Raw genomic sequence first — 22143 nt, 5'->3', positions numbered from 1 at the left:
CCAGAGGCCAACGACGACCTGAAGATCAGAGCCAGAGGCTCTGCAATCACCTCTCTTGCCTCCCAGAGGATCCTAGGGTAAATCCCATCCGGACCAGGGGACTTATCTATTTTCAATCCCTCAAGAATATCCAGCACATCCTCCTTATCAACTGTAATACTGTCTATTCTACTCCCCTGCAACCCAGTGTCCCCCTCAGCTATATTCTTGTCCCCCTGCGTGAACACCGAAGAGAAATATTGGTTCAATGCCTCTCCAATCTCTTCCGGTTCCACACATAACTTCCCTCTGCTGTCTCTAACTGGCCCTAATCTTGCCCTAACCAACCTTCTGTTCTTGACATACCTATAGAACGCCTTAGGATTCTCCTTAATCCTATCAGCCAAAGTCTTCTCATGTCCTCTTTTAGCCCTTCTTAACTCCCTCTTCAACTCCCTCCTAGCCAATCTAAAGCTTTCTACTGCACTACCCGAGCCCTCAAGTCTCATCCGAACATAAGCCTCCTTTTTCTTTTTAACCAACGAATCAACTTTTTTAGTGCACCACGGTTCCCTAGCCCTACCAATTCCACCTTGCCTGACAGGGACATACCTATCACAGACTCGCAGTAGCTGCTCCTTGAAAAAACTCCACATTTCGGACGTTCCCAGTCCCTGTAATCTCCTAGTCCAACCTATGCTTCCTAATTCTCTCCTAATGGCCTCATATTTACCCTTCCCCCAGCTAAAACTACTGGCCCGAGGTTCATGCCTATCCCTTTCCATCACTAAGGTGAACGTAACCGAATTGTGGTCACTATCACCAAAATGCACACCAACTTCCAAGTCTAGCACCTGGTCTGGCTCATTTCCCAGCACCAAATCCAATATAGCCTCACCTCTAGTTGGCTTATCTACATACTGACTCAAAAAACCCTCCTGCATGCTTTGCACAAAAACTGACCCGTCTAACGAGCTAGAGCTATAGCAATTCCAATCTATATTAGTAAAGTTAAAGTCCCCCATAACAATTACGCTGTGGGATGAGCTGGGAGTTCAGGTGTTTCTAATGTGTCAGTGCGGACTCGATGGGCTGAAGGGCCTTTTCTGAGCTCTATGATTCTAGGATTACACCACATCAACAAATTGAAAATGGTTCTGTTGAGTCGGTGTGTGTCATAGTCAATAAAACATCACTGACGAAAGCCCACATTGTTATACCAACAGCAGCAGTTTGCAAGGAGTCATGTCGCAGCTTTTATTTCCATCTCTCTCTTTCAAGCCTGCACCCAGATGTTTTTGTACAGATAACCATTTCTCCACCCTACCCCTTCCCAATTCTCTGAATCAGAATTGAACAGTATTACAGGCGAGCTTTACAGAAGCAGCACCTCAACACTGCACACCTGATCATTCAAAGCTTTGTGGATATCTTCAACATTTTGCATCTTTAACCGGTCCCTGTCTCGTGTTCACGATGGTGCCTTGGATACGGCTGTCGGCGCTACACGAATTCAGTGAAACAACTGCTGAGAGAACACCCAGTGATCCACCTTTGCAAAATTTATCTATTCGTAACACAAGTTGGTTTACATTAACACTGCAATGAAGTTACTGTGAAAATCCCTTAGTCACCACACTCCTGTTCAGGTACACTGAGGGAGAATTTAGCACGGCCAATGCACCCTAACCCGCACGTCTTTTGGTCTGTGGGAGGAAACCGGAGCACCCGGTGGAAACCCACGCAGACATGGGGAGAATGTGCAGATTCCTCACTGACAGTGACTCAAGCCAGGAATCGGACCCCAGGTCGCTGGCACTGCGAGGTAGCAATGCGAACCACTGTGGTGCCCCTACCTGTGTTTGTACCCTGTTACCATAGAAAATAAGAACACTCAGGCACTTGAGGGTTTAAAGTGATTGGGCTTCATTTACAGCATATCCTAACCACAATACCTTAGTGTGATCACATTTCAGTTGCAGCTTGAACAAGATGTACTTTTGTAAAAGGAGGACTTGGTTACCTAACAGCGATACAGTGCCCAGGACAGGAGTGTCATAACAGGCAGGAGTTCAATCCTCACATACACCCCACCAGTGATACACGTGAGATCTCTGAGCAAGGACGGACTAGAAATTAAACAGTTTTGCAATGATGTTTCACATTAGTTTCTTCCTTTCTCTCGTGGCACATGTACGCTTAAACTTGACCAGATGACAGGCAACACGACAGCTCAGTGATTATCACTGTTTGCTGGCAGACACATGGATTTGGGTTGGTGTCTGTGGGAGTTTGCACCTTCTCCCCGTGCTTGCGTGGGTTTTCTCCGGGTGCTCCAGTTTCCTCCCCAAAGATGTGCTCTTAGGCTGATCGGTGTAACAAATTGTCCTTAAATTAGCCTTCTCTCAATCTTCCCCAATAGGCGTAGACAAAGGTCATGGTTAGAGGAGGGCACTCACAATGTTAAGATGGCGGCGTGGGCTCGTTGAGCCGAAGGGCCTGTTTCCCGTGCTGTGTTGTTCTTTGTTCTTTATATAGGGTTAGAAATTTGTCTATGCAGTATAGAGAACTGAGGTAACCTGTGTTCCTGGCTGGCTACTAACTGCGGGCGTGAGTGCACAGTGGTTAGCACTGCTGCCTCACAGCACCTGGGTTCGATTCCCAGCTCGGGTCGCTGTCTGTGTGGAGTCTGCATGTTCTCCCCGTGTCTGTGTGGGTTTCCTCTGGGTGCTCCAGTTTCCTCCCATAGCCCGAAAGACATGCTGGTTAGATGCATTGGCTGTGCTAAATTCTCCCTCACTGTACCCGAACAGGAGTGTGGCGACGGGGGGATTTTCACAGTAACTTCACTGCGGTGTAAATGTAAACCTACTTGTGACATTAATAAATAAACTTGAACTTAAAACTTAAGAGCAGCTGCTCCAGCTACTTCCCAAAAAGGCTGACTGCTGCTCTTAAATAAAAACCATGTAGTTCAGATGATGGAAATTGGAAACAAAAACAGAAAATGCTGGAAAAATGCATCTGTGGAGGGAGAAACAAAACTAATATTCCGAGTCCAGTATGATCAGTTCTGAAGATGAGCGATATTGAACCTGAAACCTTAATTCTGTTTCTCTCTCCACAGATACTGTCAGACCTGCTGAGTTGCCTGTCTTAAAGGCAAACTGCACCAGCTAACAGCAAGCTGCAGGAGACTGACGTTGATGCTAATCTGAGCATGTTTATGTCTGTGTGTGTGTCTGTGTGTGTGTGTGTGGTCCTGTGTTTTGTGTTAGTGCATGTGTGTGTGTGTCTGTGTGTGTATATCCGTGTGTGTGTGTGTGTGTGTGTGTATGTGGTCCTGTGTTTTGTGTTAGTGCATGTGTGTGTGTGTATATCCGTGTGTGTGTGTGTGTGTATGTGGTCCTGTGTTTTGTGTTAGTGCATGTGTGTGTGTGTCTGTGTGTGTGTGTGTCTCTGTGTCTGTGTCTGTGTGTGGTCCTGTGTTTCGTGTTAGTGCATGTGTGTGTGTGTCTGTGTGTGTGTGTATATGTGTCTGTGTGCGTGTGTGTGTGTGTGTCTGTGTGTGTATCTCGGGCAGAAACAAGTGTTAGAATCAGAGAATCATAGAACCCTACAGCACAGAAAGAGGCCCATCGAGTCTGCACCGAACACAATCCTACCCAGCCCTACCCCCATATCCCTACATATTATACCCACTAATCCCTCTAACCTACACATCCCTGGACACTAAGGGACAATTTCTTAGCACGGCCAATCAACCTAACCCGCACATCTTTGGACTGTGGGAGGAAACCGGAGCACCCGGAGGAAACCCACACAGACACGAGGAGAATGTGCAAACTCCACACAGACAGTGACCCGAGCCGGGAATCGAACCCAGGACCCTGGAGCTGTGAAGCGGCAGTGCTAACCACTGTGCTACCGTGCCGCCCAAAAGATGCAAAAGGAGGCCATTCTGCCCATCGTAATGGAAATAAGAAAATGGTGGAGATATTGATGGATATTCTATATCTGTCTTCAGAGTAAAATACACAAACAATCACTTTGGAAGTGATGGGGGAAAGCAGGGCTCGATGAAAACATGGCTTAAGGACGTTACTGAAGGAAAGGAATAGCGTGGGAGAAATTAGCTGGGCTAACAACGGATAGCTCTCCTGAATCAGGATTACATCTCAGGATATTCAAACAGGAGGCAATAACAGGGACTGCTTTGGTTTTGATCTTCTCAAGTTTTCGAGATTTAAGAACAGTCCACGTGAATTTGAAGATACAAAAAGTAATCCCCCTGTTCTAGAAAGAAGGGACAGAGAGAACAGTTATTGGGGAGTTATATACCGTGAGGTAGTGTCTCCACTGGAGGAAACCAGAGACAGAGGAACTGAAGGCAGGTGTGACCCTCAGAGTCATTGGTATCGCTCTGACCAACCGATCTGGCAGGGAGTTCATCATTTTTTGTCATTTTCTGAGATGTTGTTCCACTGCCTTGGACCCTGTGAGTGATGAGGTGACTGTACAGACCATAGACGGACCTGGTATCTGCTTATTAATGTTACATCTCAACAGGTTACAGAATAGGCACAGCACTGCAGTGTGCATGGTCCACACTGTGGGGGGGGGGACACACTCCACACTGTGGGGGGGGGGACACACTCCACACTACGGGGGGGGGGGGACACACTCCACACTGTGGGGGGGGAGACACACACTCCACACTGCAGGGGGGGACACACTCCACACTGCGGGGGGGGGGGACACTCCACACTGCGGGGGGGGGGACACACTCCACACTGCGGGGGGGGGGAGGACACACACTCCACACTGCGGGGGGGGGGGACACACTCCACACTGCGGGGGGGGGACACACACTCCACACTGCGGGGGGGGGGACACACACTCCACACTGCGGGGGGGGACACACTCCACACTGCGGGGGGGGGGGACACACACTCCACACTGCGGGGGGGGGACACACTCCACACTGCGGGGGGGGACACACACTCCACACTGCGGGGGGGGGGACACACACTCCACACTGCGGGGGGGGACACACTCCACACTGCGGGGGGGGGGGACACACACTCCACACTGCGGGGGGGGGACACACTCCACACTGCGGGGGGGGGACACACTCCACACTGCGGGGGGGGGACACACTCCACACTGCGGGGGGGGACACACTCCACACTGCGGGGGGGGGGGACACACACTCCACACTGCGGGGGGGGACACACTCCACACTGCGGGGGGGGGGGACACACACTCCACACTGCGGGGGGGGGACACACTCCACACTGCGGGGGGGGGACACACTCCACACTGCGGGGGGGGGACACACTCCACACTGCGGGGGGGGACACACCCCACGCTGTGGGCTACTGCATTGGATGATTAGCCATGATCTTAATGAATGGCAGGGCTGGGTCGATGGGCTGAATGGCCTCCTCCTGCTCCTATTTCCTATGTTTCTGTAAACCTCGGCAGCAACCATTAATTCTAAACCAGCTTCTCAATCCTATTATCGGAGGGAGATTTCCAGATATTAAGGAAATTCCCATCTTTCTACAGTGGGAGACATGGTTACCATGAAAAGGATAACATGTACCGGGAGTTAGGAATGTAATTCATTCCTTCCCCAGTGACACTCTCCCACGGTTATGTTCATATTAGCTCTGACTTTGTGCCCCACTCTGTAAATTTGCTATTTTAATAAAGTTTGGCTGGGTTCGAATCGACTGCAAGGCAGGAAACAAACACCAGATGGCAGCCTTTGTGTGGGAATATTCTCATTCAACATTAATAAAACCTCTCTGCTCCTGTTTACGTTTCTGTATTTAAAAAATTAATCACAATCAGCAAAAATAGCTGCGGTTTGTTTTATAATCAGGGTGCATCAAACTTGGATAAGTCCATAAAGCCTGAGATAAGTCACTCTGTGGCCAGGCGAAATTCGGAACGATTTAAAAGTTCAATTATTTAATGTTCAAATCCTGCCTGAAGAATTAGTCAAGGAAGTTTTTCATTTACTGCCATTCGTTTCAAATAAAGTTCTCCAACTCTGCCCAAACTAGATTGGTGAATCTTTGAACAACCCACCATGGTTTACATCTAATTTCGTAGAATCATAAAATCCCTACGGTGCAGATGGAGGCCATTTCACCCATCGAATCCCACCCGGGCCCCTATCCCCTCCACCTCACATATTTACCCTTCTAATCCCTGACATTGAGGGTCAATTTTAGCATGGACAATCAGCCCAACCCGCACATCTTTGGACTGTGGGAGGAAACCGGAGCACCCGGAGGAAACCCACGCAGACACGAGGGGAATGTGCAAACTCCACACAGACAGTGACCCGAGCCGGGAATTGAACCCATTTATTACATTATTGAAGGAAATATTACTGAAAATGCTCAAGAGATCTAAACTTTGCCTTAAACGTGAAATAAAAGTCAAGACTTCCACCAGTCAGAAGGACACTTGTCTTACTTCTGAGCTTCTGGGGATTCTGTAGATGTTTGTCTAAGTTGTGCATGTTTATTGATGTCTTTTCGTTTAATCCACAAGTGATTCGGTCCGCCTTGTTGTCCAACGAGGGGCATACACGCGGTGGGTCGTGCGAGGGCTGCTCTTGGATGTTTTGAGAGTTGCCTAGTGCTTCACGTCGTTAGTGTACACTTAAACTGGACCAACTGACGGGCAACACGACAGCTCAGAGACTATCACTGATTGCAGATACATGGATTTGGGTCGGTGTCTGTGGGAGTTTGCGCATTCTCCCCGTGCTTGTGTGGGTTTTCTCCGGGTGCTCCGGTTTCCTCCCACACCCCAAAGATGTGCTCTTAGACTGATTGGTGTAACAAATTGTCCCTAAATTAGTCTCCCCTCAATCTTCCCCAATAGGCGTAGACAAAGGTCATGGGTAGAGGAGGGCACTCAATGTTAAAATGGCGGCGCGGGCTCGTTGGGCCAAAGGGCCTGTTTCCCGTGCTGTTTTTTTGTCCTTTGACAAGGGCAGCAGGAGCATGGGAATAAATATTACTTCCAAGTTCCTGGAATTTGGAAATATATTACCATTTGTTCATTGTTGCCGGATCATAATCCTGGAATTCCTCGTTTCATAACATTGTGAAAGCATCTACACCGCACACACTCCAATCTGATTCAGGAAAATTCTATATCATCGTCTACACACGGGTAGCAGTGGTTCCGGAAGGTTCTATCCTTCCGTTACCACACGGACTGCAGTGTGATTCAGGAAGGGTGAAGAATGGATCTCTAACTTCTGAGTTCGAAGATTCGCGGATCAAGTCTCACTCCAGGTGAGGGAAACCCCCCCCCGAATGGCCTGGTCAAACCAGCCAGCAGGAATTGAGATTATTCCCGGTGTCTCACACCAATGAGTATAGACAGACCCGAGCAAAGTTATAGAGCTGGGAATAAAGAGGTCAGGAATAACATGGATGAAACGGGAAACAAAGAGTAATGGTTAGTGGAGTTCCCCTGGTGTTAATGTCCGGATATTTGCTTTTCCTGATGTATATTAAAGATGTGCAGAGCACAATTCCAAAATTTGCAGACGATACAAAACTTGTATCAAAGGTTGTAAAACTGTGAGGAGGACAGGACTTCAGAAGGTCAGAAGCAGGTTGGTGGTTTGGGCTGGCAGGTGGCCAACAAGGTGGTTACAAGGGAATTAAGGGTTATGGGGAGAAAGCGGGAAAGTGGAACTGATCCACTTCAGATCAGCCATGATCTTATTGAATGGCGGGGCAGGCTCGAAGAGCTAGATGGCCTACTCCTGCTCCTATTTCTTATGTGGCAGATACAGTTCAATGTGGAGAAATGTGAAGCGATTAATTTTGATAGGAAGAACATGGGGAGTCAATATAAAATAAAGATTACAACTCAAAAGAGCATGGAGGGGCAGAGGGACCTGGTATATAGCTGCGTAAAACACTGAGGGTGGCAGAACATGTTGAGAGAAATGTTAAAATGTACAGTCTCTTGGGCTTTATTTATAAGATCACAGAGTACAAAAACAAGGAGGTTATGTTAAATTTGTAGAAGGTATTAGTTTGGCCTCAGCTGGAGCATTGTGAACTGCACTTCAGAAAAGGAGGCATTGGAGAGAGAACATAAGAACATAAGAAATAGGAGCAGGAGTCGGCCATCTAGCCCTTCGAGCCTGCCCCGCCATTCAATAAGATCATGGCTGATCTGAAGTGGATCAGTTCCACTTTCCCGCCTTCTCCCCTTAATTCCCCTGTCTATCAGAAACCTATCTACCCGTGACTTCAATATATTTAGCGAGGCAGCCTCCACCACTTCAACGGGCAGAGAATTCCAGAGATTCACCACCCTTTGAGTGAAGAAGTTCCTCCTCAACTCTGATCTAAACTGCTCCCCCCGGAGAGGACAGAAAGGATTCACAAAAATGTTTCCTCATAGAATCATAGAACCCGGCAGTGCAGAAAGAGGCCCTTCAGCCCATCGAGTCTGCACCCAACACAATCCCACCTAGCCCCACATTCTTACATATTGTACCCACTAACCCCTCTAACCTGGAATGAGAAACTTCAATTATGAAGATAAAATGGACAAGTTGGGACTGATATCCTTGGAGAAAAGAAAGCTGAGACGAGATTTGATTGGGGAGTTCAAAATCATGAGAGATGTGAGGACAGAGTAGAACAGGGAGAAATTGTCCCCCCTCGTGATCGGATCAAGAGGGCACAGATTTAAAGTAATTGGCAAAAGAAGGAAAAGTGATTGGAGAAGAGATTTTTCACACAGCGAGTGATAAAGCTTTGGCACTGCCTGAGAATGTGGTGGAGGCAGGTTCAACCGAAGCAATTCAAAAGAGAATTGTCATCTGAAAAGGAAGGTTGTGGAACCTTACTGGGAGGAGACAAGAGATAGCACTAAGTGAGTGGCACATTTGGAGAGCTAGTGCAGACATGGTTGGCCAAAATGGTCTCCTGTGATGGAATATTCCCCACTTGCCTGGATGGCTCTAACAACACTCAAGATACTCAACACCATCCAGGACAAAGCAGCACCCCATCCACAGACATCCACTCCCTCCACCACCGACGCTCAGTAGCAGCAGTGTGTACATCTACAAGATACAGCAATTCACCAAAGATCCTTAGACAGCACCTTCCAAACACACCACCACTTCCATCTAGAAGGACGAGGGCAGCAGATACATGGGGAACACACCCACCTGCAAATTCCCCCTCCAAGCCACTCACCATCCTGACTTGGAAATATATCACCGTTCAGCACCATGGCCCTAAGGACAGCAATACCCAATGAATAAAAGAGAAGCTCGCTCCTGTTGGAATGGACGGTGCTCCAAAGTTGTGCTGGAGGATCTGACTTGGACCATCCCAGTGTTTGCATGGCAATGGGATCTTCCCCCTGAACCCCTGGTCCTAAGCCGGGACCATCCTGTTGGAAGGATTTAGATTTCTTCTAAATTTTGGGGAACCAGAAACCCACATTGACCCCTCACCCGCGCTCTGATTGGACACTCCCTCATACCGCCCCCATTACCTCCCACTAACTCAGCATGGTATTCCCGCAGGAATCACCAGACTCCCTCCAGGACAATTCCCCCCAATTCCAAACCCAACTGGATCTCCTGCAGGCCCAACTCAATCAACTGAACTCCTCTGCCCCCTGCGACCAACCCATCTCGCAAGCCCAACCCTCTCCTGACCCTCTTCCAATCACCCCACACCCACCCTCCTGACCTTCCCAATCTCAGGCCTCGGACACCTCCCACCCCTGAAGCCTTGACCTCTCCATAAACCCTGACCACCCAACCCCCAATATCCCAATACCACCCCACACGCCATCCACCCAAAGTCTGACCGACCCCAAGCTTTGACTTCCCTGGGAATAGGATAGGTGATCTCCAATCCCCAGATCCTCACCAAACACCTCACTGCTTTCCTTGTGATGGAGTGAGATCCCAATTCCTACAGGGTGGTAAAGTTACAAAAAGCAAAGCAGCAACTCCTTCCCCTCCTTCACGGAATTACCCCACTCGCCAAACGCCTCACTGACCAAACTCTACACTCACCAAATTCCTCACTCACCAAATCTCCCCAATCACCAACTCTCCCCCAATCACCAACTCTCCCCCAATCACCAAATTCCGCCAATCTCCAAACTCTCCCCCACTCACCAAACTCTCCCTCATTCACCAAACTCTCCCACTCACCAAACTCTCCCCACTCACCAAACTCTCCCACTCATCAAACTCTCCCCACTCACCAAACTCTCCCTCACTCACCAAACTCTCCCTCACTCACCAAACTCTCCCCACTCACCAAACTCTCCCCACTCACCAAACTCTCCCCCAATCACCAAACTCTCCCCCAATCACCAAACTCTCCCACTCACCAAACTCTCCCTCACTCACCAAACTCTCCCCACTCACCAAACTCTCCCCCAATCACCAAACTCTCCCACTCACTAAACTCTTCCCCACTCACCAAACTCTCCCCACTCACCAAACTCTCCCCCAATCACCAAACTCTCCCACTCACCAAACTCTCCCCCAATCACCAAACTCTCCCACTCACTAAACTCTTCCCCACTCACCAAACTCTCCCCACTCACCAAACTCTCCCCCAATCACCAAACTCTCCCACTCACTAAACTCTTCCCCACTCACCAAACTCTCCCCACTCACCAAACTCTCCCCACTCACCAAACTCTCCCCCAATCACCAAACTCTCCCACTCACTAAACTCTCCCCCACTCACCAAACTCTCCCTCACTCACCAAACTCTCCCTCACTCACCAAACTCTCCCCCAATCACCAAACTCTCCCACTCACTAAACTCTTCCCCACTCACCAAACTCTCCCCCACTCACCAAACTCTCCCTCACTCACCAAACTCTCCCCCAATCACCAAACTCTCCCCCAATCACCAAACTCTCCCTCACTCACCAAACTCTCCCCATTCACTAAACTCTTCCCCACTCACCAAACTCTCCCCACTCACCAAACTCTCCCCCAATCACCAAACTCTCCCACTCACTAAACTCTTCCCCACCCACCAAACTCTCCCCCACTCACCAAACTCTCCCCACTCACCAAACTCTCCCCCAATCACCAAACTCTCCCATTCACCAAACTTGCCCCACTCACCAAATTCACCCCAGTCACCAAACTCTCCCCTCACAGACTTTTGTACCTTTTTTCCAAAGGAAGAATGTGGAAGAGAGAATGTCTGGAGTGCGTGGGGTCCTTAAAAATGCTGGCTGCTTTGCTGAGGCAGCAGGAAGTGTAGACAGAGTCAGTGGATGGGAGGTTGGTTTGAGTGATGGACTGACCTTTATTCACAACCCTTTTTAGTTTCTTGCGGCCTTGGGCAGAGCAGGAGCCCATCCCAAGCTGTGATACAACCAGAAAGAATGCTTTCTATGGTACATCTGTAAAAGTTGGGTCAGTAATGGAAGGATGGAAATTAGGAATTGGTGTAAATCACAAGAGGCCAGAATTGGTGGAGTTCAGAGAGCTCAGAGGATTGTAATGCAGAGGGGGAGGTGACAGTGATAAAGAGCTGTGTGGGAATGATTGGAAAACAAGGGGGATAATTGTAAATGTGAGACGTTGCCACAGTACGAGCCAAAGTAGGTCAGAAAGCCCGGGGTGATAGATGAATGGGATTTGGTGCACATTGAGTCTATGAAGGAGGCAAGGTGAGGAAGCATTGACAGAGTTGGTTCTCGAGGTAACAAAAGCATTGATGAGGGTTCCAGCAGAGATGAGCTAAGGCAAGGCCAGCTTTGGGCAATGTTACCGAGGTGAAACCAGGCAGACTTGGTGACGGAGAGGATAAGATCAGAAGCTGAGCTTTTGATCATTTTGGACAGGAGGTTTGTGAAACAGATTGCTTCAGTGTCAGTGAGAGGGATGGAGTGGGTGGCAGGGATTAAAGACAATAATAATATATATGCAAACAAATAAGATCAAACATTTAATTTGACAATACATCACCTTCATGGACAAATAGGATTAATTTCAACGTATTCTAAATTCAGCAACATTGTGAGAAAATGTGGGAGAGGAAGTTTTTTTTAATGAAACTAGCTTTCTGTAAACTCAGGTGGCACAGTGGGTTAGCACTGCTGTCTCGCAGCACCAGGGACCCAGGTTCGATTCCTGGCTTGGGTCACTGTCTGTGTGGAGTCTGCATGGATTTCCTCCAGGTGCTCCTGTTTCCTCCCACAGTCTGAAAGATGTGCTGGTTGGGTATTAGGTACATTTACCATGCTAAATTCTCCCTCTGTGTACTCAAACAGGCACCGGTGTGTGACCATTAGGGGATTTTCACAGTGCAGTGTTAATGTAAGCCTACTTGTGACACTAACAAATAAACTCCTCGAACCCTTACTGCAAACACTATCAACTCAAAATTATTAAACATCAGTTAACAACTCACTCATTTCGGGTTTCAAATGTCAGGAATATTTGTCGATTTAATCTGGAAAGAACACTTCCCTAGGTTAGGTAATTTTAGTGTTTGCTTTGAAACAAGAAATGAGTGTTTTATTCTGAGCAATACAAGAGATTTTGCTAACATTCCCCCATTTCTGATTGTGGTAATCTGAGCCTGGAGACAGGAATTGTCTTTCGAATAATGAATATTTAAAGAGTGTTCCCCCTCTTTCCAAAGTAACCAGTGATTTTAGCTTCAATTCCCACAATACTAAGATTAGCATTTTCAGCGTTCTTCTTTTCCTGAACTGTTTTATTACAATTTACAAAAAACCTTCTTCTTCATACAATGTTTAAGGTTTCCTTTTATATTTGAAACACAATTAAAATAAGTGACCAATAATATTTACTTGCGTTATTTTATATGGATTTCTATTTGTCAAACTCACCTGCCAATAGCTTCCTTTAATAAATATTCAGATCAATTAAACACCTTTCATTCTCTATCAATGGTTTATACACAAAGTGTGTTTCAAATACATTTGAGTGAAATGTGGTGCCGGGGATCCCCAGTCTAATCACCCCCTAGCCGAGTTTCTTATTTCAGATTGACCCTGCATGGGGTTGGACCCCAGCAGCATCCTGTTAGAACATTCTGGATTCTTTAACTGAAATAACAAGGCCACTTTTCCTGAGTTCTGTGCTCGGCACCATTCAGAAGCTTTGCTGATCCGGAGCTGTCTTTTCAGCACCTGATGTGGAGATGCCGGTGTTGGACTGGGGTAAACACAATAAGAAGTCTGACAACACCAGGTTTAAGTCCAACCGATTTATTTGATAGTAAACTCACAAGCTTTCGGGGTTTCCCCTCTTCGTCAGGTGAATGGAGAGTTCTGGCCTCAGACAGAGCATATAAAGCACAGACAGTTTACAGATTACTGATTAGAATGTGAATCTTTACATCTAACCTGCTGTTCAAGTCTTAAAGTGGCCGGGAGCACTGATCACAGGTTAAAGAGATGTGTATTGTCTCCAGATTTAGTGAGATTTAGCAAACACAGGCAAGTCATGGGGGTTACAGATAGTGCGACATGCCTGGGTTTGCTAAACCTCACTTACTATCTGGAGACAATACACATCTCTTTAACCTGTGATCAGTGCTCCTTCCACTCACATTGTCGGCCACTTTAGGACTTGAACAGCAGGTTAGGTGTAAAGATTCACATTCTAATCAGTAATCTGTAAACTGTCTGTGCTGTTATAGGCTCTGTCTGAGGCCAGAACTCTCCATTCACCTGACGAAGAGGGGAAACCCCGAAAGCTTGTGAGTTTACTATCAAATAAATCGGCTGGACTAAAACCTGGTGTTGTCAGACTTTTTACTGTCTTTTCAGCCCAGCGAGCTGGAAATCTGGCCGGAAGCACAGGCTGGTCTGGGCAATCTCAGCAGCTTTGGTAAAGAGTAGAACTGATTTCTCTCTCCTCAGAAGCTGCCACACCTATGAAAATTTACAACATCTTAGCTTCTGATCTGTTAGCAGCCTGTAAGTGGATTTGTACCTGGGTCTGTTGGTACCAGTTAGCCACTGGTTTGGGGGGATGCTTGTTCAGCTGAGGGGGTTAATTCTGGTCTCCTGAATATCCCATGTTTGCCTCTGGGAGTTCTCATCGTCCCAGGTCCCTCCCTCTTGGCGTCAGCCAGATATACAAAGCTGGTGAAAAGGGGCGGTAGTAAAGTCTTTGGGACTGGTGTGTGTGTGTGTGTGTATATGACCCGGGCACAGGGAAGAGCTGTGTAGCTTGGTCCCTGCAGGAACCCCAAGCTGAGGAGATTGTGAAAGAGTTGCTCCTGTCAACATGAGCTCAGTTCGGGATAACCAGCTGAAGCTTCCCATCCAAGAGGTTCACGAAATGGAAAGTTTATCCAACAGGAAGGCTTGGGATAATGCCGCTTACGAGGGCTCGCCCCCCGGCACCCCTTTCAAAGTGCAGACGATCTACAATCCCGGCTCTTTCCCCAACAATCCCTATGGATGTGAGGAGGAGCCCCCGCTGTATCCAGTCAAGAGCAAACCTTCCTCAGGGTGCTGTATGGCCATTCTTAAAGGAATTCGAGGTAAGAGCTCCTGCCCAGGAAGAACCCGAGTGATTGTTTCAATAAAAGGCAACACTTTTTATTCTGGGTTCAGGAACGAGTTCCACATTTGCAATCAGTTTCTATTTTGGTTTGAGGCCCATTCTGAAAATATTGGAGATTTAAATCTGTATTCGCCACTTGTGTGGGTAAATACAGATGTCCCGGAGCAGCCACAGAACCAAATATTGCAAGAATGAACCTGAGGTTTTGTGAAGAACTTTCCAAATGTGAGTTTTTTTTGGAGCAATATAGATGAGAAGGGTTGTGAGTCAGCTTTTCCTGGAGATTCCAGAGTAGGAATAACCCTATCCAACAGGAGCAGCTTATTCGTAATGTGTGTGTGACCCTTTGCAAATATTATGATTTCAGAGTGAGACCCTCTCCTCCAGCTTCTCTCCACATCACATGGAATGTAATTTCAGACAATATTTGAAACTCTCGGCTATGTTACAGATGCGTGGGGAATTATGTTTCCCGAATGAACTTTCAAATCATTATTTTGCATGGAGATTCTCTCAGTAACATTGACTGGAGCAATGCGAACAGCACTGTGTCCCTGAGGTTGTGGGGCGAATCCCTGCGGGAATTATAGGATTCCCAACCAGTTAGCTGCAGTGTGAACTCTGACCTTGTTCTCTAGCCAAGTATAACAGAGAAATGCTAACTGACCTCCCCTACCTGCCCGTCCGCCCAGGGGTAGACAGGACGTAATGAGCACTAACCTAGAGTAATGCTCCAGAGGCACGGGTTCAAATCTCACTAGAGCAGCTAATTCAGTTAATAAAATCTGAAATTAGAAGCGAGTCTCAGCGATAAAACAATTGCCATTAAAAACCCCATTAATGTCCTTATCTGGCCCTTCCTATATGTGACTCCAGTGATGTGGATGACTCTTACCTGGCCTCAAAAATGGCCTAACAAGCCACTCAGCTCATGGGCAACTAGGGATGGACGATGAATAATGAAAGAACAAGTCAAAGAATTCTCACAGCTCCAGGGACCCGGGCTCCATTCCCCTCTCGGCTCACTGTCTGTGTGGAATTAGTACATTCTCCCTGTGTCTGTGTGGGTTTCCTTTGGGTGCTCCGGTTTCCTCCCACACCCCAAAGCTGTGTGGGTTAAAATAAAAGTTTATTTACTAGTGACAAGTAAGGCTTACATTAACACTGCAGTGAAGTTACTGTGAAATTCCCCTAGTCACCATGCTCTGGCTCCTGTTTGGGTCAATGCACCCAACCAGCATATCCTTCAGAATGTGGGAGGAATCCGGAGGAAACCCATGCAGACATGGGGAGAATGTGCAAACTCCGCACAGACAGTGACCCACACCAAGAATCGAACCTGTGTCCCGAGCACTGTGGGGCAGCAGTGCTAACCACTGTGCTACAGTGGCACCCAGGTTAGGTTAATTGGCCATGATAAATTGCCCCTTAGTGTCTGAGGGATTAATGGGGTAAATACATGGGGTTATAAGGATAGGGCCTGGGTGGGATTGTTGTCGGTGCAGGCTTGATGGGCTGAATGGCCTCCTCCTACACTGTAGGGATTCTATGACTCTGTGAAAAAGAACTCAGTCTCAGACCAGTAGGCTATCATATTTCCTGTAGCTAATTAAGTTATTTGGCTGTGGGAAGACAGAAGGAGCCTTGTTGCCAGTATTGTCAGTGACATTAGATTATACAAAGGGTCCATTTGATAAGGAGAGGAATGGAAGAGCCAAAGCAAGCTAGATTGGCAGTGTTGGTAGGATTGTCAATGGCATCATTAGAGGTACCATTATCAATGACAACAGAGTTACTATTTACAGCAAGATTGTTGGTGACAATGGGACAGTTTGATAACTGGATCTCCAGTGACTGAGGGATTGCCATTGGCAGTCGGGCTAATTGAGGGACTTGACATTGGTTCATTATTAGCTGCAACTCTGATCCCCTCTTCCTACTCCCTCTCCGACTATGAGTATATATTGTCAATGACAGTAAGATTGTCAGTAGCACCAGGGCCATGTTAGGTCACAAGTGGCAGGAATAGTAAATATAATAATTTAGTTTACAGAAATCAAATGTATTTCAAACTTTGCACTCATATTCTGGGATAAGAGAGAGAATTTTTTAAAATTTGATTTCATTTTATTTGATTTATTATTGTCATGTATATTAGTATGTAGTGAAAAGTTTTGTTTCTTGTGCGCTATACAGACAAAGTGTACTATACATAGAGAAGGAAAGAAGAGAATGTAGTGTTACAGTCATAGCTAGGATGCAGAGAAAGGTCAACTTATAGAAGGTAGGTCCATTCAAAAGTCTGATGGCAGCAGGGAAGAAGTTGTTCTTGAGTCGTTCGGTACGTGACCTCAGACTTTTGTATCTTTTTCCCAATGGAAAAAGGTGGAAGAGAGAATGTCCGGGGTCTTTGGGGTCCTTAATTTATCTGGCTGCTTTTCCCGAGGCAGTGTGAAGTGTAGACAGAGTCAATGGATGGGAGCTGGTTTGAGTGATGGACTGGGCTTCATTCACGACCATTTGTAGTTTTTTGCAGTCTTGGGCAGAGCAGGAGATGTACCAAGCTGTGATATAACCAGAAAGAATGCTTTGAAATGCAAAATCTTTAAAAACGTTTCTTGGATTTATAAATGTATATATTATAAATAGAAGTTGTGTAAGTTGTAATGTTGGAACGTGAAGTGTTAGCTTTCCCAATCATAGAATCATAGAACCCTACAGTGCAGAAAGAGGCCTTTCGGCCCAACGAGTCTGCACTGAACACAATCCCACCCAGGCCCTACCCCCATATCCCTATATATTATACCCACTAATCCCTCTAACCTACACATCCCTGGACACTAAGGGGCAATTTCTTAGCACAGCCAATCAACCTAACCCGCACATCTTTGGACTGTGGGAGGAAACCAGAGCACCCGGAGAAAACCCACGCAGACACGAGGAGAATGTGCAAACTTCACACAAGCAATGTTAGCTTTGTGTTATGTCTGAAGAGTCATTGTAATTTGGCAATTGTATAAATGATATCAAATATCTATCAAAGATCTATCTACTATTTCAAACAATAAAAATTATTTTCATCTGGCTATTCAAAAGCAAGTCACTGATTGGGATTGTGGGATTTATTGCTGTTAGGTTTTAAAATTCTGCAATGATTTCTGTCTTTGTTTCTTTCTATGTCTGTAGGCTTGTGGGGCACAAAACTGACAGAGAACTTGTCCAACAACCCAGAGTTATACATCAGGAGGACTTTACGCGAACTCATTGTTTATATAGTTTTCCTAGTGGACATTTGTTTGTGTAAGTAACTTGTTTTTACCTACGTGAAAACCACATTCCATTCAGTAGATTTTTTTATTGATTTCTTTAAAATAACAAACGTATTTTTGATTTTATTTTTCTGGTGGTGATGTAGCACTGACCCTATTTATCTTCAGATAAATCTACTCGCTGTAACCAATGCAACATAAGAACATAAGAAATAGGAGCAGGAGTAGGCCATCTAGCCCTTCGAGCCTGCCCCGCCATTCAATAAGATCATGGCTGATCTGTCGTGGCTCAGTTCCACTTTCCCGCCCTCTCCCCATAACCCTTAATCCCCTCTCTTATCAAAAACCCATCAACCCGCGTCTTAAAAATATTTAGCGAGGCAGCCTCCACCACTTCAACGGGCAGAGAATTCCAGAGATTCACCACCCTTTGAGTGAAGAAGTTCCTCCTCAACTCCGTTCTAAACCGCCCCCCCTTTATCTTGAGGCTGTGCCCCCTAGTCCTACTATCCTTTCTGAGCGGGAAGAGTCTCTCCACCTCTATCCTATCCATCCCATTCATCATCTTATACGTCTCAATGAGATCTCCCCTCATTCTTCTACATAATAATTCTCAATGCTATTCTAGAACAAGAGCTGGAATAAATTGATAGCTTAATTCATTGTTTTGTATTGAATTGAGATTTATGTCAATCATTTTACTGTGTGTTAACCTGGAGAGCCGCTTTCTGCACACTCACTTCCATTTGTTCCATTTAAAATATTTGAGAAAATGTGGAAACTGCTAATAACATCTTGTAATACTCACAATTATGGGTTTTCACAACTGGTTTGCTTTATTTGCATTTAGTGCAATCCATTGATTTGAATTTATGTTTAAGAACAATTTCTAACTTGATATTTTGGCAAGGTGAAGGACATTTTGGGGTGGCACGGTAGCACAGTGGTTAGCACTGCTGCTTCACAGCTCCAGGGACCTGGGTTTGATTCCCGGCTCGGGTCACTGTCTGTGTGGAGTTTGCAAATTCTCCTTGTGTCTGCACATTCTCCTCGTGTCTGTGTGGGTTTCCTCCGGGTACTCTGGTTTCCTCCCACAGTAAAAAGTCTGACATCACCGGGTTTTAGGCCAACTGATTTATTTGATAGTAAATTCACTAGCTTTCGAGGGGTTTCCGTCTTCTTCAGGTGAATCTTTCTTTCACCTGAAGAAGAGGGAAACCCCTCAAAAGCTAGTGAATTTACTATCAAATAAATTGGTTGGACTAAAACCTGGTGTTGTCAGACTTTTTACTGTGTTTACCCCTGTCCAACACTGGCATTTCCACATCATTCCTCCCACAGTCCAAAGATGTGCGGGTTAGGTTGATTGGCCGTGCTAAGAAATTGCCCCTTAGTGTCCAGGGATGTGTAGATTAGAGGGATTAGTGGGTATAATATGTAGGGATATGGGGGGTAGGGCCTGGGTGGGATTGTGTTCGGTGCAGACTCGATGGGCCGAAGGGCCTCTGTCTGCCCTGTAGGGTTCTACGATCCTAAGGTACAAGATTCTTAATCTTCAAGAAAAGTGTTGACATTATTTAAAAAAAACATTTGAAACTCATAAGTGTATTGACACCCTAATATTGTTAGTGCCTTTTGTCAGTGAAATTGTGGCATTATCAATATTAAAAGTAGTTATTTATTCATTATATTATCATCTATTACAACTTGGATTGACTGTTTTGCTAGAACTATTCATTTCATACCCCATCCAACACCGAGCTCACTGACCCGTATCTCCCCAGTGTTGTCAGTTCTGAGGTTTTCTTACTACTGAAGACTTATAGGGACGATGACGGCAGATTATTAAGGGAGGGGGATTGGTAACAATATCAATTAACATGGCGAGGGGAAGTTGGGGATTAGCAGTTTGTCTGGAAAAGGATCGAGGGAACAAGGGTCATGGGTGAAGAGGGGACTCACAATGTTAAAATGGCGGTGCGGGCTCGTTGGGCCGAAGGGCCTGTTTCCCATGCTGTTTTTGTTCTTTGTTCCTTGTTTCTGATAAGCTCAGGGAGAGTATGAGGGGAGATAGGAGAGAAACCAGCAAGTTTTAGGGGAGACCCTAAAAATAGTTTGGTATGGTGGGCTATGGGTGGTCACAGTCATAGCGACAAAGAAATCCAGGAGCTCCTGTAGGGGTTGGGTGTTGCGGGGGGGGGGTGGGGGGAGAGGGCCAGTGGTTGAAGGAGATGAGATGGAATGGAGGGGGTAGGGGTTTGAAGGAGGCAGGGGGGGTTTAGAACATAGAACATAGAACATTACAGCGCAGAACAGGCCCTTCGGCCCACAATGTTGCGCCGACCAGTTAAAAAGCAATGACCCACTAACCTAAACCAATCCCTTTCCATCCATAAACCTATCCACGGATCTCTTAAACGCCTCCAAACTAGGCGGATTTACAACTGCAGCAGGCAGGGCATTCCAATCCCTCACCACCCTCTGGGTAAAGAACCGACCCCTGACATCCGTCCTATAACTACCCCCCCTTAATTTAAAGCCATGCCCCCTCGTGCTAGCTTTCTCCATCCGAGGAAAAAGGCTATCACTGTCCACCCTATCTAAACCTCTAATCATCTTATATGTTTCAATAAGGTCCCCTCTTAGCCGCCTTCTTTCTAACGAAAACAACCCCAAATCCCTCAGTCTCTCCTCATAGGACCTCCCCTCCATACCAGGCAACATCCTGGTAAACCTCCTCTGCACCCTCTCCAAAGCCTCCACATCCTTCCTATAATGTGGGGACCAGAACTGCACACAATACTCCAAGTGCGGCTGCACCAGAGTTGTGTACAGTTGCAACATGACGCTGCGACTCCTAAATTCAATCCCCCTACCAATAAACGCCAAGACACCGTATGCCTTCCTAACAACCTTATCTACTTGATTCCCAACTTTCAGGGATCTATGTACACATACACCTAGATCCCTCTGTTCATCCACACTATTCAGAGTCCTACCATTAGCCCTTGAAGGAGGCAGGGGGGGTTTGAAGGAGGCAGGGGGGGTTTGAAGGAGATGGGGGGGGGATTTGAAGGAGATGGGGGTGGTTTAAGAAGACGGTTTGCAGCGGGAGAACAATATTTGGGTGTTATTCAGCATGATCCTTAAATAGAGAAGGGTTGTGGCAGTTGAGAGTAAGAGTTTATATGGTCCAATCAGATCTGGCAGTGAAAGGCTAAACCAGTATCGGCCATTGCCATTGGTGGACATCCCTTGTCCAGTGATTGAAGGCAGTGATTGGTCAGGGTTTTGTTAGGAGAGTGGATAAGATGAGATGCTTTACTGGGGTATCAGAGGTTGAGATGAGGGGTGGTTGCAGAAACGTTCTGGTAAATGGAGAGCAGAAATGCCAAAGGACAGGATTTCCCGGGCTCTGGGGCGGTGAACGGGAGACAGAGACCGAGTGGGGAAATAGCCGGGGGCCTGAATCGAGACCCCTCCCTAACACTGTCCCACCCCTGGGGGATACGTTCCATCAGTGAGATTGGACGCTGGTTGAATGGAGTACAAAGAACAAAAACAGCACGGGAAACAGGCCCTTCGGCCCAACGAGCCCGCGCCGCCATCTTAACATTACCAGGTCGGACAGCCAGATTAAATAATTAATGATGAATTTGCCGTTGTGCCTGTATTTTGCCCACGGAAGAGTGGCTAGCCACTATAGTTTCCCAGAGTCCACTCCCTCTGGCCATCCAGTGGGGGGGTGATGGGGGCTATCAGAGCCAGAGACTCCATTTGGTGGGGGGGGTTGTGAGTGGGAAAGACCCCCCATGAGCCACCCGGACAGGCCTATCTGTTGACTCCATTGGTTTTTAATTTTATATTTCCCTCTCTGAGTGTGCAGGCAGCTCTGTGCATCTCCAACTCTGCCTCCGAGCTTACACGTCCCTCGGTCGGGCTGTAGAGGTTTCAGAGCTCGGGGGGTGGGTGCTGCTTGGTTCACTGAGGGTTCACACTGTGAGCTCTGTGCATTGACTGGGGAGAGGTCCTGCTTATGATCTTACAGCAGAGGAAGGTGACTGATGATAATGGGGTCTTAATGCTGTCCTGAGGGACTCCAGATGTGGAGATGCCGGCGTTGGACTGGGCTAAAACAGAAAGAAATCCCACAACACCAGCTTAAAGTCCAACAAGTTTATTTTGTAGCAAATGCCACGAGCTTTCGGAACAGGCTGTCCCTTCTGGACCAACTCCCAGCCACCTGACGAAGGGACAGCCTGTTCCGAAAGCTTGTGGCATTTGCTACAA

General features: G+C 46.9%; 1 protein-coding gene across 1 annotated transcript in view; it reads left to right on the top strand.

The window, feature by feature from the left end:
- Positions 1-22143, top strand: part of pkd2l1 (polycystic kidney disease 2-like 1) — a 118137-nt gene that overhangs the window by 12173 nt on the left and 83821 nt on the right. Inside the window, exons 2-4 of the mRNA XM_080206024.1 lie at positions 13840-13900; positions 14277-14561; positions 17771-17884. Of these exons, the coding sequence (XP_080062150.1) occupies positions 13840-13900; positions 14277-14561; positions 17771-17884 (460 nt within the window). The remainder of the gene's footprint in view (positions 1-13839; positions 13901-14276; positions 14562-17770; positions 17885-22143) is intronic.

The sequence above is a fragment of the Carcharhinus amblyrhynchos genome, chromosome 17 (genome assembly GCF_965287045.1).
Source record: "Carcharhinus amblyrhynchos chromosome 17, sCarAmb.v2.hapA, whole genome shotgun sequence".
NCBI lineage: Eukaryota > Metazoa > Chordata > Chondrichthyes > Carcharhiniformes > Carcharhinidae > Carcharhinus > Carcharhinus amblyrhynchos.
This window is presented reverse-complemented; position numbering and strand designations above follow the sequence as displayed.